This window comes from Canis lupus, chromosome 5 (assembly GCF_048164855.1).
Source record: "Canis lupus baileyi chromosome 5, mCanLup2.hap1, whole genome shotgun sequence".
Lineage (NCBI taxonomy): Eukaryota > Metazoa > Chordata > Mammalia > Carnivora > Canidae > Canis > Canis lupus.
This window is the reverse complement of record NC_132842.1, coordinates 76178867-76192379: the sequence shown is the minus strand read 5'-3', so window position 1 is coordinate 76192379 and position 13513 is coordinate 76178867. Positions and strand designations below refer to the sequence as shown.

Genomic DNA, 13513 nt, shown 5'->3' with positions numbered 1-13513 from the left:
TCCACCTCTGCTAGGCCTGGGGGCCAAAGTCAGGTCGTCCCACCCCCACCTATCAGGAACATTCCGACACCTCAGCCTGGCCAGCTTCCAACTTTTCCAGAAAAATAGCAGCAGCTGCAGCTCTGGGGAAGGCCCAGACAGCCAGAGACCTCAGCGCTCATCTTGCCCCCTCTCTGGGCCCCCGTCTCCTGCCTCACCGGCAGCCCCTCGAAGGCACGGACTGTGCAGGTGACCCTAGTGGCAGCCAGTCATAAAAGAGCATTAAGCCGGACAACAGCGGTGAGGCGCGCAGCCCAGAGCCTGGCTCAGAGAGGCCCTCAGAAAAGAGTGAGATTTTTACTATTTATCTAAATGCTTTTTCTACACATATTTTGGTATCGGATTTTACTTTTTAAGGCTGCTTGGCCTGGTGGATTGATTCGACATCAGATAGAATCACGGCCAGTGCCCACTTCTGCAGTGGAAACGTCGCCACACTGGACCTTGCCTAACTCATCCGGTGCATTCAGGAAGTGCCCAATAATTGCTGAATGAATGCACTTGTCTGACAAGCCTGGTGCGCTGGGCCCTTCCTCCTCTTCAGCTGGGGGAGAGGGTCTACGGGGACCTGGACAGAGCCCTGGAAGCCAATCCCAGGACAGGGTGTGGCCCTGCCCAAAGCGGTAGATGATGGAAAACCAGACCCCCCAAAACCAGGAGCACCAGGGCCCACCCGAGTTGCTCCCACTGGAGGCTCAGCTCCCTGTTGTGGCAACGTTGCTGGCAGGGTGGATACGAGTCCCCCTCCTGGGAGGCTCCCCCGGAATGCCTTAGACGTGGGCTGCTCAGTGCCAGGGCAGGGCAGGGCAGGCTTGGCTGCCAGGCCGGACAGCTGAGGGACTGACCCCCACCCCCAGCCCAGTCCAGCTGGCAGGAGCAATCCTCCTACCTGACCAGCCGCTTGCAGGCAGGGACTGCCTCGGTCCCCACAGAAATCCAGCGCCCAGCACCAATTCCAGCTCCTGGCACGCTGTTTTGAACGAATGTCATCTGGCAATGACCAGCCCGATGCCAGCTCCCTCTATGCCTTTCTTGATTGCTCCCGGCCTAAGTGCTTTCTATGTCTCTGACTTCTGAAGTGTTACATGAGCTTCGGGAAAGAATAACCATCGTGATTACCCCTTTGCTACTTTCTAGGCAGGTAGAAACACCAAGGCTGGGAGGCAAGAGACAGAGTCTAAGTTCTGACTCAAACTGGCTGTGTGATCTTAGACAAGTCACACTACCTCTCTGAGCCATGGGTGGCCCCAGGCCTCAAATGAGAAGAAAGTGGTGAGTCAGTAAAAGTGGGTGCAAGTATAAGATATTGCTTTTTTCTTTGTGATCTCGGTCATTTGTATGCTTATCCTCTCTCTCCTACTAGACCATCGTCTATTTACCCCCAAGATCTGGCTTATGTGCTGCCTCCTCTGAGAAGCCTTCCTGGATCCTCCAGAGGCAGCCACTTCACTGTCTTCATCTTTACTCTTTTATTTCAAGTCGCACCCATGAATGTTGCCATTTCTCTTGTGGGCCGAGGGTTCTTTGAGGGGTGATTGTGTCTGGTTCATTTCTTATGCCTCAGTACCTGAGTCTGGGCCTGGGGCAGATTATGCTGCCGGTAACTACATGTTGAAATCCTTTCCTTGTCCCCCAGCAGGCCTGATCCCAGGCCTAACACCCAGAGGGAGCTCTGGGAACAGGCTCAGCCTTCCTCTAGGGGGACTGAGAGTCCTGAGGCTGCCATGCTCACCCCTAGGGGAGACACCTGCCGCCTCCCCTGCCCACCCATCCCCTCCACCCTCTCCGCCAGCAGGGCCTAGACTTCTGCTATGGTTGCACTCTTCTACTTTCCCAGCACCTCTTGAGTTCTGAGGCTTCCATGTAGCCGTGGCATTAAATCCTCACCACAGGCAGGCTGGGCAGGAGGCCTTCAACCCATTTTACAGAGCAGGAAAACTGAAGCAGGACCAGAGAGGTTGAGGCGTGGCTGGGGCCACACACTGATACAGTAGAGAGAGCTGGGTGGGACAGAGGGCTCCCACTCCAGGTCTGAGCTCCTCGCTGGGGGGTGGGCCCTGCCCTCCTCGCCTCCCCTCCTCCTCCTCTGCCCCCTGCCCTGCCTCCCACCGTCATCCTCCAACCCCGGGGACGCCCAGCTCAGAGCAGCTGGCCACCAGAATCATATTTTTACAAGTGCTGGCTCTCCTGCGGCCGCGTCTTCCTGCCCCAGGCTGGCCCCAGGCTGGCCGAGAGGAGGCTAAGAATAACTCCGCGGAGCCTCGCAGCAGCTGCTGCTCTCTGGGGCGTGGGCAGAGCTCGGGGTCCGTGGGCTTGCAGCTTCTCTAGGCAGCAAGAACTTCTGGGGGAGGAGGTGGGCTCCCAGAAGGGTGGTGCTGGGCTGTGAAGAGCTTGTACTCCTTGCTCTTTTGCGGCTGGAGGCTCAGAGCCTGAGGCCCCCTTGTCTCCTGCCCCAGGGGCTTACCAGGTGACCTGGGGCGGAGGCGAGGCCTGGACGGTGCAGGTCAGCAGGACTGTGGCGTGCTCCCAGACGGCGTGGGAGCGCAGAGGGATCCAGAACCAGGGCCCCCGGCCGGAACACAGCTCCCTCAGCTCCTTGGCCTCGCGCACCTTCTCCTCCATCTGGAGGCGGGAGGGGATCTGTGACTCCCGTGAGCCAGGAGGTCACATCTCTGTCTTTGCTGTCACCGCTGCCCCTGACACTCAGGCTCTGGAGTCAGACCCGCGTGGGCTGGAGCCACCCCCTCACCCACCGCCAGCTGAGAAGCAAGGTGGCGCGGAGGGCAGGGCACGGGCTGTGGAATAGCTGGCCTGGGGTCAAGGCCAGGTTCTTCTACCTCCTACCTGTGAGACCATAGGCAAGTCCTCAGTTTCTTTATCTGTAAAATGGGGATGAGAATAATACTCCCCCCACCTTCCTGTGGGGTTGGAGTGCGGAGTAAATGAGTTAGTCCGTGAAAAATCACGGGCCCTGAGAAAGCCCACGTCAGTGCTGGCTGCGCTCGCGGGCCCTCGGGAGGTGGCACGGAGGGTGGCTTCAGATCCCTGACGTTTGTCAGGAATAGTGTTTCCGGACGCTCTCCTGTGGCCTGGGCACTGGGAAGGCCTCTTTACCAGCCCGACCTGGTTTGATCCCCACCTGGGCCCCCAGAGTCCGTACACCGCCCACACATCTGTTTTACAGATGAGAAAACCGAGGCTCAGGAAGGGCAAGCGGCTCGCCCGAGGTCACACAGCTGGAGGGCGGGGACACCGGGGCTCAAACCCAGTCCAAGACCAGGGCCTGGACTGCTGCTCCCTGAGAAGAGGGCAGGTGGGGCGGGCGGCCCCTGAAGGTTGCGGGTCCCCAGACCCCCTCACCCGCCACCTCAGCGCCTTCCGGTCCCGTCTCTGGCGCAGCACCCACTGGGTCCGCAGGAAGGCGACCTCCATCCTCTCCCAGTCGTTGCCGAAGCCCACTCGCTTCTGCCCTCGCTCCTCCAGCTCCACGGCGGAGGTCTGGCGCCTCAGCTGGGACTCCCTGGGGGCAGAGGCCCGAGGCGGGGGGCCCAGGGTTTGTGGGGGGCCCAGCCAGGCCGCCCGTCCTGCCCGACCGGCATTGGCGGCTGCACCTTAAGGTTCTCGAGGACAAGCTTTTAATCCGCTCTGGCCTCCCAGATACCCCATGGGCCCTGCTTACAGTCGGTGCATAATAAATACTAGGGATCTAGTTCCCTGAGCTCTTTCACAGATCTTTGTTCCTCTTGTCTTCACGATGGCCAAGTGGACGGGGACAGTCCCCCTATCACCTAGGGCAGGGACTTGCTTCAAGCCGGCCAGGACCGGGACCCAGGCCTTCCAACCCAGGACGCGGCGTCCGGCGAAGCCCGGTTGGAGCGCGGACCCCCACCCTCTCCCTCGGGATGGGGTGGTCCCTCACTATTGCTGGGGACCCATCCAGAGAGCGGGCTGGGCCCTGGTGCTAGATGTGTAAGTTCGGGCAGCTTCTGTGAGCCCAGAGTGGGAGCCTGGAGAGGCAGGGACTGCACAGGGTGGCCCTCCCTCGGCCCCGTGTTCTCTGGAAAGGTCTCCTGACTCACCAAGATTTCTCCGAGGAGGCCGTCAGAGCCAGGGCTGCTGCCAGGGCGTAGTCTGCGGCGCTGAACTGATACTCTTCCTCGCTGCCCGGGAAAGGGAGTTAATGGCTCTGCCCGATCCAGGGGATCTGGCCCAGGTGTCCCTGAGATTGAGGCAGCATCTACCTGCCGTCTCAGTACATTAGCTGGTAGGGCTGTGCCTCTCTCCAAGACTGGGGTCTCCACCAAGCAGGGCTGTGCCTCCCCCCTCAGACTGGGGCCTCCACCAAGCAGGGCTGCGCCTCCCACTTCACACCGTGTTCTCCAGAAAGAAGGGTCTCCGAAGGACAGTGTTGTACTTCTTACCTCAGATTGGTCTTATGCACAAAGCAAGCTATGCCTCCCCGCTCAGACTGGGGACCCCTGGGGACAAGGCAGGGGCCGGGGTAGGGTCCCTGATGGTCCCACCTGCTGCGGAAGGTCCGCCTCCGCACCGAGGAACCCATCTGCAGGCTGTGCTGCCGCTCTTCCTTGTGCTCCTCCTCCTGCCGGTGTTCCAGCCGGTGGACCTCCACGGCCTGGGGGGGCCGGGGTTCCCCCACATTTCCAGGGCTGTGGGGCAGAGTCATGGCTTTGAGAGCGACAACCTGCCAAGCCAAGGAGCGTGGTCACTCCACCAGGCCCATCCCTTCCCCGCGTGGTCCTCTCGGCATCCCCGGGAGGTTTGTGGGGTCGGGGGTTCTCTCTCCAGGGGCGAGACAGAGGCATGGAGGCCGGGGAGGGGCAGGGACCGGGCCGAGAGGACAGAGGCCGGCTGCACACTCGTGGGCTAAGGCACCACGCGTCACCCTCTGCCGCTGAGTGAGGGCCGCCCCGCACCGGAGCAACAGCTCTGCCCTCACCTTGACCTGGGCCACGCCGTCCCTTCTCTGGGCCTCCACTTCTCAGATGACGAGCCATCCCACCCCGTGATGAGGGCTGCTCTGTGACTCGGGATGGGCAGGGGTCCTCACTCCTCCTGCATGTGCCCACCCAGCCCTACCTCTGCGCCTTTGCCTGCCCTGGTGGCCACGTTGGAAAGATCTTTGTCTCCTCCTGGGCTGCTGAGCACCACCCAGGCTTCACAGCCCAGGCTGACTTTCTGGGCTGGTTGTCGAGGTTAGAAGAGTGCTTGGAGCATAGCAAGTGCCATGTAAGGGTTAGACACGAGCACTGTGTTTCTAACTAACACTGCCAAAAACAACCGGCCACCTAGAATTTTCCTTCCTTTAATCCTTTTTATGCTTTTCTGTCCCCACGCCCCAGTTCAGCTCTGATTTGGAAAAAAACCTGCTCCCATTCGATTATTTCATATGTGTACATCTTCACTCTCTTCCAAGATTGTAAGTGAATTAAAAGGAACAACAGTGAGTGCTCACTATGTGCCAGACCCATCATCAGCCTATTTTGTTGATGAGGAAGGAAAGTGCTGGCCCAAGGTCAGCTGGTTGGTGGTGGGACCATGACTGGTACCCAACTCCGAGCTCTCTTGACATCTATGTCACATGCCTACTGAGGGCCAGGCCGCGGCTATGGTTGGGGACCCCGTGGGCCACATGGCCTTTCTTCTCATAAAGGGATCACAACTGAGGGATCCCCTTTGTATTCTCGAGGCTCAGGTCTGGGCCACAGGTGGTGCCCAGTAAGGGTTGGATCACGTGGGTGTGGAGGAGCCTCAGGGACCAGGGAGTAAATCCACAGATACGGAGAGGTGGGCAGGGAGAGTGCGAGCCCATCAGCTGGCTAGCTTTGGGTTCTTACACAGAGTTCTTTCCCAGATCTGGGCCTTGGTGTCACCACTGGGTCTCTGAGGGCCCCTTTGATGCTGAGGCTCTGGGATGCTCCGCAGACTCCCTGGGGTGGCTTCCCCACCTCCTCCAGGGGCCAGTTCTGGTGGGCAGGCCTGGGGCCTGGGAGGCTCCTTGCTGGGCCTTGACCCGAAGTCGTCCCTGACCCCAGCCTCCCTGAGGTCTTCCCCACCGAGCTGGAATGTGTGTGTCGTATTCTGACCTGGGTGTGAACATGGCACCAAAGGATCACTTCTCTGAGTCCATAACATGGGAGATGGGCCCGCTGGCCTCATCTGAGCACCCTGGCCTGATGGACCTGTTGTGGGGTGTCGGGGGGCACAGGCTGCTGAGGGACAATCTTAGTGGGCTTTTACTCCTTCTTGTTCCTAAGTTTGTTCCCTTTCAGTGTCTGGATTCCTGCAGATTGTTAGCCAGGAACAAAGGCTGCACCAAAACTTCCTTGGCCTCCAGGGGATGACGTGAGCTGAACCAACAGGACAGTCACTCCTTGGGCGTCAGGCCTCTCCTGAGGGATAGGGTCTGCTTGCACCCGGAGAACGACTGGCCCATGCTCCTTGTGTGCCTCCTTCCTCACAGCGCCAGAGGAGCACATGGGTACCACCCTGGGTGGGGAGGCCCCCTTCCCCCAGCTCTCCCGGGACACCGTGGCCCTGGCCCTAGCAGCTGAGGAACGTTCCCTGGCGTCAGCTGCTGGCTCCCTTCCCCGGATGCTCTGTTCCTGATTAGCACCGTGGCGGTGGGGGGGTGGGGGGGGTGACTGGCACCCAACCCTGACCTCCTGGGCCTCCCGCAACCAGACCCCTCGCTTTAGCAGATGAGCCATCAATTCTTTTTAAAGCACTGACTGAGGCTCGGGATTAAGGCGCAACAGGAGGGCAGCGCCATGTGGGCCTGCCGGGGAGGGGAGGGGTCGGGTCGGCGGGGGGACCTGCCGGCTGCCCTCTCCTGGGGGTACGAGGCCTGGGCCACGGGTCCTGCAGCAGGGCCTCCCCTTTGCTCCCGAGCCCCTCTCTGCTTTCCCACCAGGCCTTCTGACAGGCACCCCCTTGCACGAGGGGCAAGGAGGCCTCTCCCCTTCCTCAGGAGGGAAAGAGAAGCCAGAGGCCGAGTGACCCGCAGGGCCTGACGGCAGGAAGCTGGGTCCTCCGAGCGCCCCCAGCTTCTGACCCCGCCACTGAGCAGCTGAGGCAACCCCTTCCCTCTCTGGGCCTCGGTTTCCTGCCAGCGAGCCCAGGCTGGCCGAGTGCCCTCCTGGCCCTGGGGTTCGGGCCTTGAGGGCTCACTTCCTTTCCCTGCCTGCCCGGTGGGCCACGCAGGCCTCCGCCAGCTTTGCTCTAGCCCTGCTGGCCCTGCCAGCTCACCCCGGGCCCTTCTACTGCGCCAGCATCCCCGACGCCTCTCACATCACAGAGGGCTCAGCGCAGAGGACCCGGGGCCGCACAGCAGCGACAGGGCCCGCGGGGCACAGAATCCCCTCCCATTCTCACTCGGGGTGCTACCTGGGCACGTGTGTACTTTCTCTTCCCAAATCCCCCAGGCTCCTTGCCCAACACACACACACACACACACACACACACCCGACTCCTTAATGGAAAGCTGAGGGTCTCCCTTTTTGAAGGTGTCCCTCCCGACCCCGGATCCCTGGAAGTCACTCACAGAAGCAGCTGTGCCCACTTAGGCGTCTCTGGGGAGAAGATTCCAGAGGATGAGAGGGACCTTGGTTTCTTCTTGCCCCGGGCTCAGCAAGGACTGGGAGAAGAATGTGATCCTGGAGCTTGCATGGGCCTTAAATATAGCAGCGCTGAGACAGTTGATGACAATGGATGGGAACTATGGAGGGGGGGCAGAGAGGAGGGGCTGTCCTGTCAGTCCAGCATTGCTCAGGCGGCAGCAACAGGTGGAGCTGTCCCCACCTCCACCCCGGCCTCCGCACACTGCTCCTTCCCTCAGCCTGATCCCTTCTGCCAGGTTCTCACCCCCACCCACTCCCCAACTGAAGTAGAAAGAAGACCCCCCAACAGGTCAGCCCTGGTTGCAGGGAGAGCAGATAAGGAGCGGTTCTCCCCGTGGCTGGGCTTCTGACTGGGGCCTTGGGGAAGGCGCTCGGCGTCTCTGATCTGACCCCACCTTGTGAAAAACGGAGCTGCGAGACTGGACACTATTTGTAAAGACAGTGGAAGGAATGGGACCTAAAACGAGTCTTCAGGGACACCTGGTGGCTCAGTGGTTGAGCGTCTGCCTTTGGCTCAGGTCGTGATCGGGGTCCTGGGATCGAGTCCCGCATCGGGCTCCCCGCAGGGAGCCTGCTTCTCCCTCTGCCTGTGTCTCTGCCTCTCTGTGTGTGTCTCTCATTAATATATAAATAAAACCTTTAAAAAAATAAATAAAAAACAAAACAAGCCTTCAGTGCTTGTACATTATCACATCCACATGGAAGCAGGTTGCTTGTCTTCCCAGGCCCTGGTATGTCCCGGGCATGGCTGAGGCAGGAGAGGAGGCTTCCAGAAGGGCCTCTCCATCTTTCCAGCCTTTGCCACACCCCCTCCAGTGCCTCAGTTCTTTCCCCCACATTCATTCACACCCACCCTTTGTAGGCAGAAGGGAAAAAGACTCCTGGTGTGGTGGAAGCTTTAATTTAGGTGGGGAGACAGGCAGTTACTAAGGGGGGGGGGGGGGCTGACCAGGAAGGTACACCTGAGCCAGGTCTCAGGGGTTGAGCAGGTTCGAGGAAGGGGGTGCCAGCAGCTCTGGTCGTCCAGAGTACAGCTCTCCTCCCTGGCCTCCTCCTAGAGCCTGATGGGACCAGCAACACTGTGCCTGTCATTCTTCCTAGTGTCTCAGGGGCTAGAAAGAGAGAATGCAAATGAGCTGTTCAGCTAAAATCTTAATCTCCTGCCCGATTTGAAAACCCCCTTCTAAGCTTTCCTGCTTCTTCCCCTTCCTCCCTGGCTGCAGCGTTAAAAGCATCTTTTGGGGGAGAACATTTGGTGGCTCTCTTCCATCTGGAACTGAACCAACCTCAGAAGGGCTTTCCAAGACTCATATTTATACATTCTTTTTTTTTAAAGATGTTATTTATTCATTTTTTTTTAAAGTTTTTTTGTTTTTTATTTATTTATGATAGTCACACAGAGAGAGAGAGAGAGAGAGGCAGAGAGAGAAGCAGGCTCCACGCACCGGGAGCCCGACGTGGGACTCGATCCCGGGTCTCCAGGATCGCGCCCTGGGCCAAAGGCAGGCGCTAAACCGCTGCGCCACCCAGGGATCCCGATGTTATTTATTCATGAGAGACACAGAAAGAGAGGCAGAGACACAGGTAGAGGGAGAAGCAGGCTCCACGCAGGGAGCCTGACGTGGGACTTGATCTCGGGACTCCAGGATCACACCCTGGGCCCAAGGCAGGCGCTAAAACGCTGAGCTACCCAGGGATCCATATTTATACATTCTGTGTGAGGTGTGAGTGTGAAGCTGTACATACAGCAGGGTGGTATGGGTTTCTAATCCAGCAGGAGACAGACATTTAAACTGGTCCTGGAATCCCCTTTTCCCCCAATGCTGCCTGGTGGAGGTGTCACCACTTACCAGTTGTAGGACCTTGGGTAAGTCATTTAACCATTCTGCTTCCGTTTTCTGTACAGTGGGGTCAACGATGCTGGCCTTGCAGTGAGATTGAGAAGACTCGACCAGGGAATGTGCAGCCTGCAGCGGAGTCCCTGGCGCCCAGCGAACACCTGCTACGTGAGAACTCCATTGACCAGTCCACAGCACTACGGATGCTGAGAGCTTACCCTCCTTCTGTGTGTGGGATTCCATTCACCCCAGTGATGCCCTCACTCCTCACTGGGGCATCGCCTCGGGGAGGCCCAGGTGGGCCTTAAAGTGCACACAGCCAACCCCACAGGTCAGGAGGCTGAGCAGAAGTGAGACTTGGAATTACACAAAACTTTGTTTAAAACGTATTTTTTTTAAAATTTTTATTTATTTATGACAGTCACACAGAGAGAGAGAGAGGCAGAGACACAGGCAGAGGGAGAAGCAGGCTCCATGCACCGGGAGCCCGATGTGGGATTCGATCCCGGGTCTCCAGGATCGCGCCCTGGGCCAAAGGCAGGCGCTAAACCGCTGCGCCACCCAGGGATCCCTAAAACGTATTTTTTTAAAGATTTTATTTACTTGATGGAGAGAGAGTACAAACAGGGGGAGTGGCAGGCAGAGGGAGAGGGAGACACAGGCTCCTCACAGAACAGAGAGCCCCACGCGGAACTCGATCCCAGGACCCTGGGACCTGAGCTGAAGGCAGACACTTAACAGAATGAGCCACCAAGGTGCCCCCAAACCTTGGTTTATTTACTTATTTATTTTTTAAAGATTTTATTAATTTATTCATGAGAGACACACACAGAGAGGCAGAGGCACAGACAGAGGGAGAAGCAGGCTCCATGTAGGGAGCCTGATGCGAGACTTGATCCCGGGACCCCGGGATCACGCCCTGAGCCAAAGGCAGATGCTCAACCGCTGAGCCACCCAGGTGCCCCCAAACCTTGGTTTAAATCCCAACCTCGGCGGGCAGCCCTGGTGGCCCAGCGGTTTAGCGCCGCCTTCGGCCAGGGTGTGATCCTGGAGATCCAGATCGAGTCCCATGTCGGGCTCCCTGCATGGAGCCTACCTCTCCCTCTGCCTGTGTCTCTGCCTCTCTCTCTGTGTGTCTCTATGAATAATTAAATTAAAAAACTCTTTAAAAATATTAAAAAAAATAAATCCCAACCTCAGGCACCTGTGCTCATTAATGGAGGGACCCTGGCCTCCTCTCTGGGCTTAGTTCCTTTACTGGTGAGTTGGGAGGTAAGTTCTAACACAATGGGAAGCCTGCCTGCCTTGTTCACTGTATCCTGGTCCCGAGAACAGTGCCGGGCATACAGCTAGCCCTTTGATACATGCTTGTTGAAGAATAAATGAGGGGCTCCTGGGTGGCTCAGCGGTTGAGCATCAGCCTCGGGGCATGACCCCGGACTCCTGGGATTGAGCTCCCTGCCTGCATGGAGCCTGCTTCTCCCCCTGCCTGTGTCTCTGCCTCTCTCTCTCTCTGTGTCTCTCATGAATGAATAAATAAAATCTTTTAAAAGACAAAAGAATAAGTGACTGAGTGAATGAACGAATACCTATCTTGCAGAATGGTTGCAAGATTCAAATGAGGTTAAAATGCATAAATCGCCTGGTCTAGCACCTGGCTCATTGTGGCGAGTACCCTTCAATATTTCCTCTTTTCTCCCCTTCCCTTCTTTTCTTCTCCTTCTTACTGCTTTCCCTGGATGTATGAACATTAAGGATGGTTGTTTATTTTATTTTTTTTAAAGATTTTATTTATTTATTCATGAGAGGCACAGAGAGAGAGAGAGAGGCAGAGACATAGGCAGAGAGAGAAGCAGGCTCCAAGCTGGGAGCCTGATGTGGGACTTGATCCCGGGCCTCCAGGATCACGCCCCGGGCCGAAGGCAGGCACTAAACCACTGAGCCATCCAGGGATCCCCTAAGGATGGTTGTTTAAATTCACGTGCCCAACATCCTAAACTTCCACACCACTTTTCAGACAGCCACCGAGCTGTTTTTGGCAGATGGCTTCACCTGGTAGCCAAGGGGAGCGCTGTCCGGCCCACCACCTCCTTTCCTCCTGCTTGTCGCCCTTCCTTCCCGCTGTCGTCTCCCCAACTCAGTTAATTCCTCTTACTGTTCTCATACTGACAGGTCAAAGGTATCTTCTTTAATGCCGCTTCCTCCTTAGTGTAGGCAAGGAACATGGGCTGGAGCAGCCCTGGGGCAGAGCATGGGGGCCAGGGTCTCAGGGCTGTGAGCCATTCCTGCCTCCACTGTTTCTGGCCCACTTTATGGGACGTAGGGTGGAGACAGCAACAAGGGACAGGCCTTGGTGGTGACACGTGGTCATAGCCTCCTTGTTCAGGCTGACGCTCAGACCTGGGAGGGGTGCAGAGGGATCCCAACCTCTGGGACACTGGAGGAGCATCAGTCCTAGGGGCCCTATTCCTTGGGCGGGAACTCAGGCAACTCTTGCATGTTCCTGGGGCCGGGGGCTTGGGAGGCCAGGGGTCTGCGGACTTTGCAGGTTGAATGCTGCCCAAGTAATCTTGCCCCCCACCCCTCGCCAGGGGCTGTAATGAGGGTGACTCCTGGGAGGTGATTTGAAGCTATGCACAGGGAAACTGTGGGTAGGAGGGCCTCCTTCCCTCCACTTGCCAGAGAGGAATCATCAAAGGGGTTTATCAGAAATACAGATTCCCCAAGAGCCGAGGATTTAGCAGGTCTGGGTGTGGCTAGGGAAGCTGCGTTTTTACATCTCATGATGAGGCAGGTTTGGGAAACCAACTTGGGCGAGTAACCCCTCTGAGCTATCTTTCTCCCTTGCAAAATATCAATAATACAACCTTTCATGGCAGTTTCCCAGGATGATGAGTGGTCAAGTGACATGGCTGGGTTCCTCCTTCTTATTGCTATTATTATTGCTACCTGCTACCACACCTGTTTGTTTATTCCTGGGCTGGGCTCTGCTGCAAAGACTCTCTTGTCTGGGCTAGGTGGGGCCAGGCTCTGCAGATTCCTGGTAATGGGGTCAGGGCCTAGGACTCTCAGGGATGCTAATGCCTCAGCCCAGCTCCGCGGAGCCTCAGACCCTTTGCCTTCTAGCTGCTTCCAAGCCCTGTCTGCAGGCCTGGGCTGCCTGCTTGGGAGACCAGAGACCTGGGACCTGCCCTTCGGTGGGGCCAGGGCAGCCTGCGGAGGGTCCTACGGCTCAGAGCCATTCATCTCTCTCCTCAGGCACTCAGACTCCACCCTCAGAGAGTCACCAAGTAGTTGGGACATCTATCTATCGTCCCGAGGAGCTTAGAGAGCTTCACAGCCCTTTTATGGCCTTAAAAAAAAAAATATCTCTGTGACTCCCTGTCCCACTTACCTGGTGAGAACAGTCCGGCTGTTAAGTTGTTTCTCATTACCAAACAAGGTGAAGATAGTCAAGATAGTCAACCTTTGGCCAAGTTCACCCCAAGTGACAGGAAGGAAACTTGTTTGCAGTGTGGGGGGAGGGGATAATCATTGAGGCCACCTTAGTGGCTGCTGCGGAGAAAAGGGGTGAGGGGTGGGGAGGACTGCGGTGGTCAGGAGGGTGGCCCACCCCTCTGTTATGGAGATTCGGGTCTAGACCAATGACCCTGAAGAGCTGTTAAATATTAATGACAAACAGATAAGAACACCAACACCTGGGCAGCCCAGGTGGCGGCGGTTTAGCGCAGCCTTCAGCCCAGGGCCTGATCCTGGAGACCGGGGATCGAGTCCCACGTCGGGCTCCCTGCATGGAGCCTGCTTCTCCCTCTGCCTGTGTCTCTGCCTCTCTCTCTCTCTCTCTCTCTCTCTGTCTCTTTCTCTCTGTGTGTCTCTCATGAATAAATAAATAAAATCTTTAAAAATAAATAAGAACACCAACACCTGGTGCTGTGTTGCGGGGTGGGTGCCCTGAGGAAGAGGAGGGGAGACACATCTGGGTACAGAGAAGGGAGGGCC

At 57.4% G+C, this 13513-nt stretch overlaps 1 protein-coding gene across 1 annotated transcript in view; it reads right to left on the bottom strand.

Moving 5' to 3' along the window:
- Positions 1-7726, bottom strand: part of MYOM3 (myomesin 3) — a 47713-nt gene extending 39987 nt beyond the window's left edge. Inside the window, exons 1-5 of the mRNA XM_072827815.1 lie at positions 7601-7726; positions 4563-4741; positions 4119-4199; positions 3400-3559; positions 2504-2661 (exon numbers count right to left, since the gene is read on the bottom strand). Coding sequence (XP_072683916.1) covers positions 2504-2661; positions 3400-3559; positions 4119-4199; positions 4563-4723 — 560 coding nt within the window. The 5' untranslated portion in view covers positions 4724-4741; positions 7601-7726. The remainder of the gene's footprint in view (positions 1-2503; positions 2662-3399; positions 3560-4118; positions 4200-4562; positions 4742-7600) is intronic.
- Positions 7727-13513: the final 5787 nt, after the last annotated feature.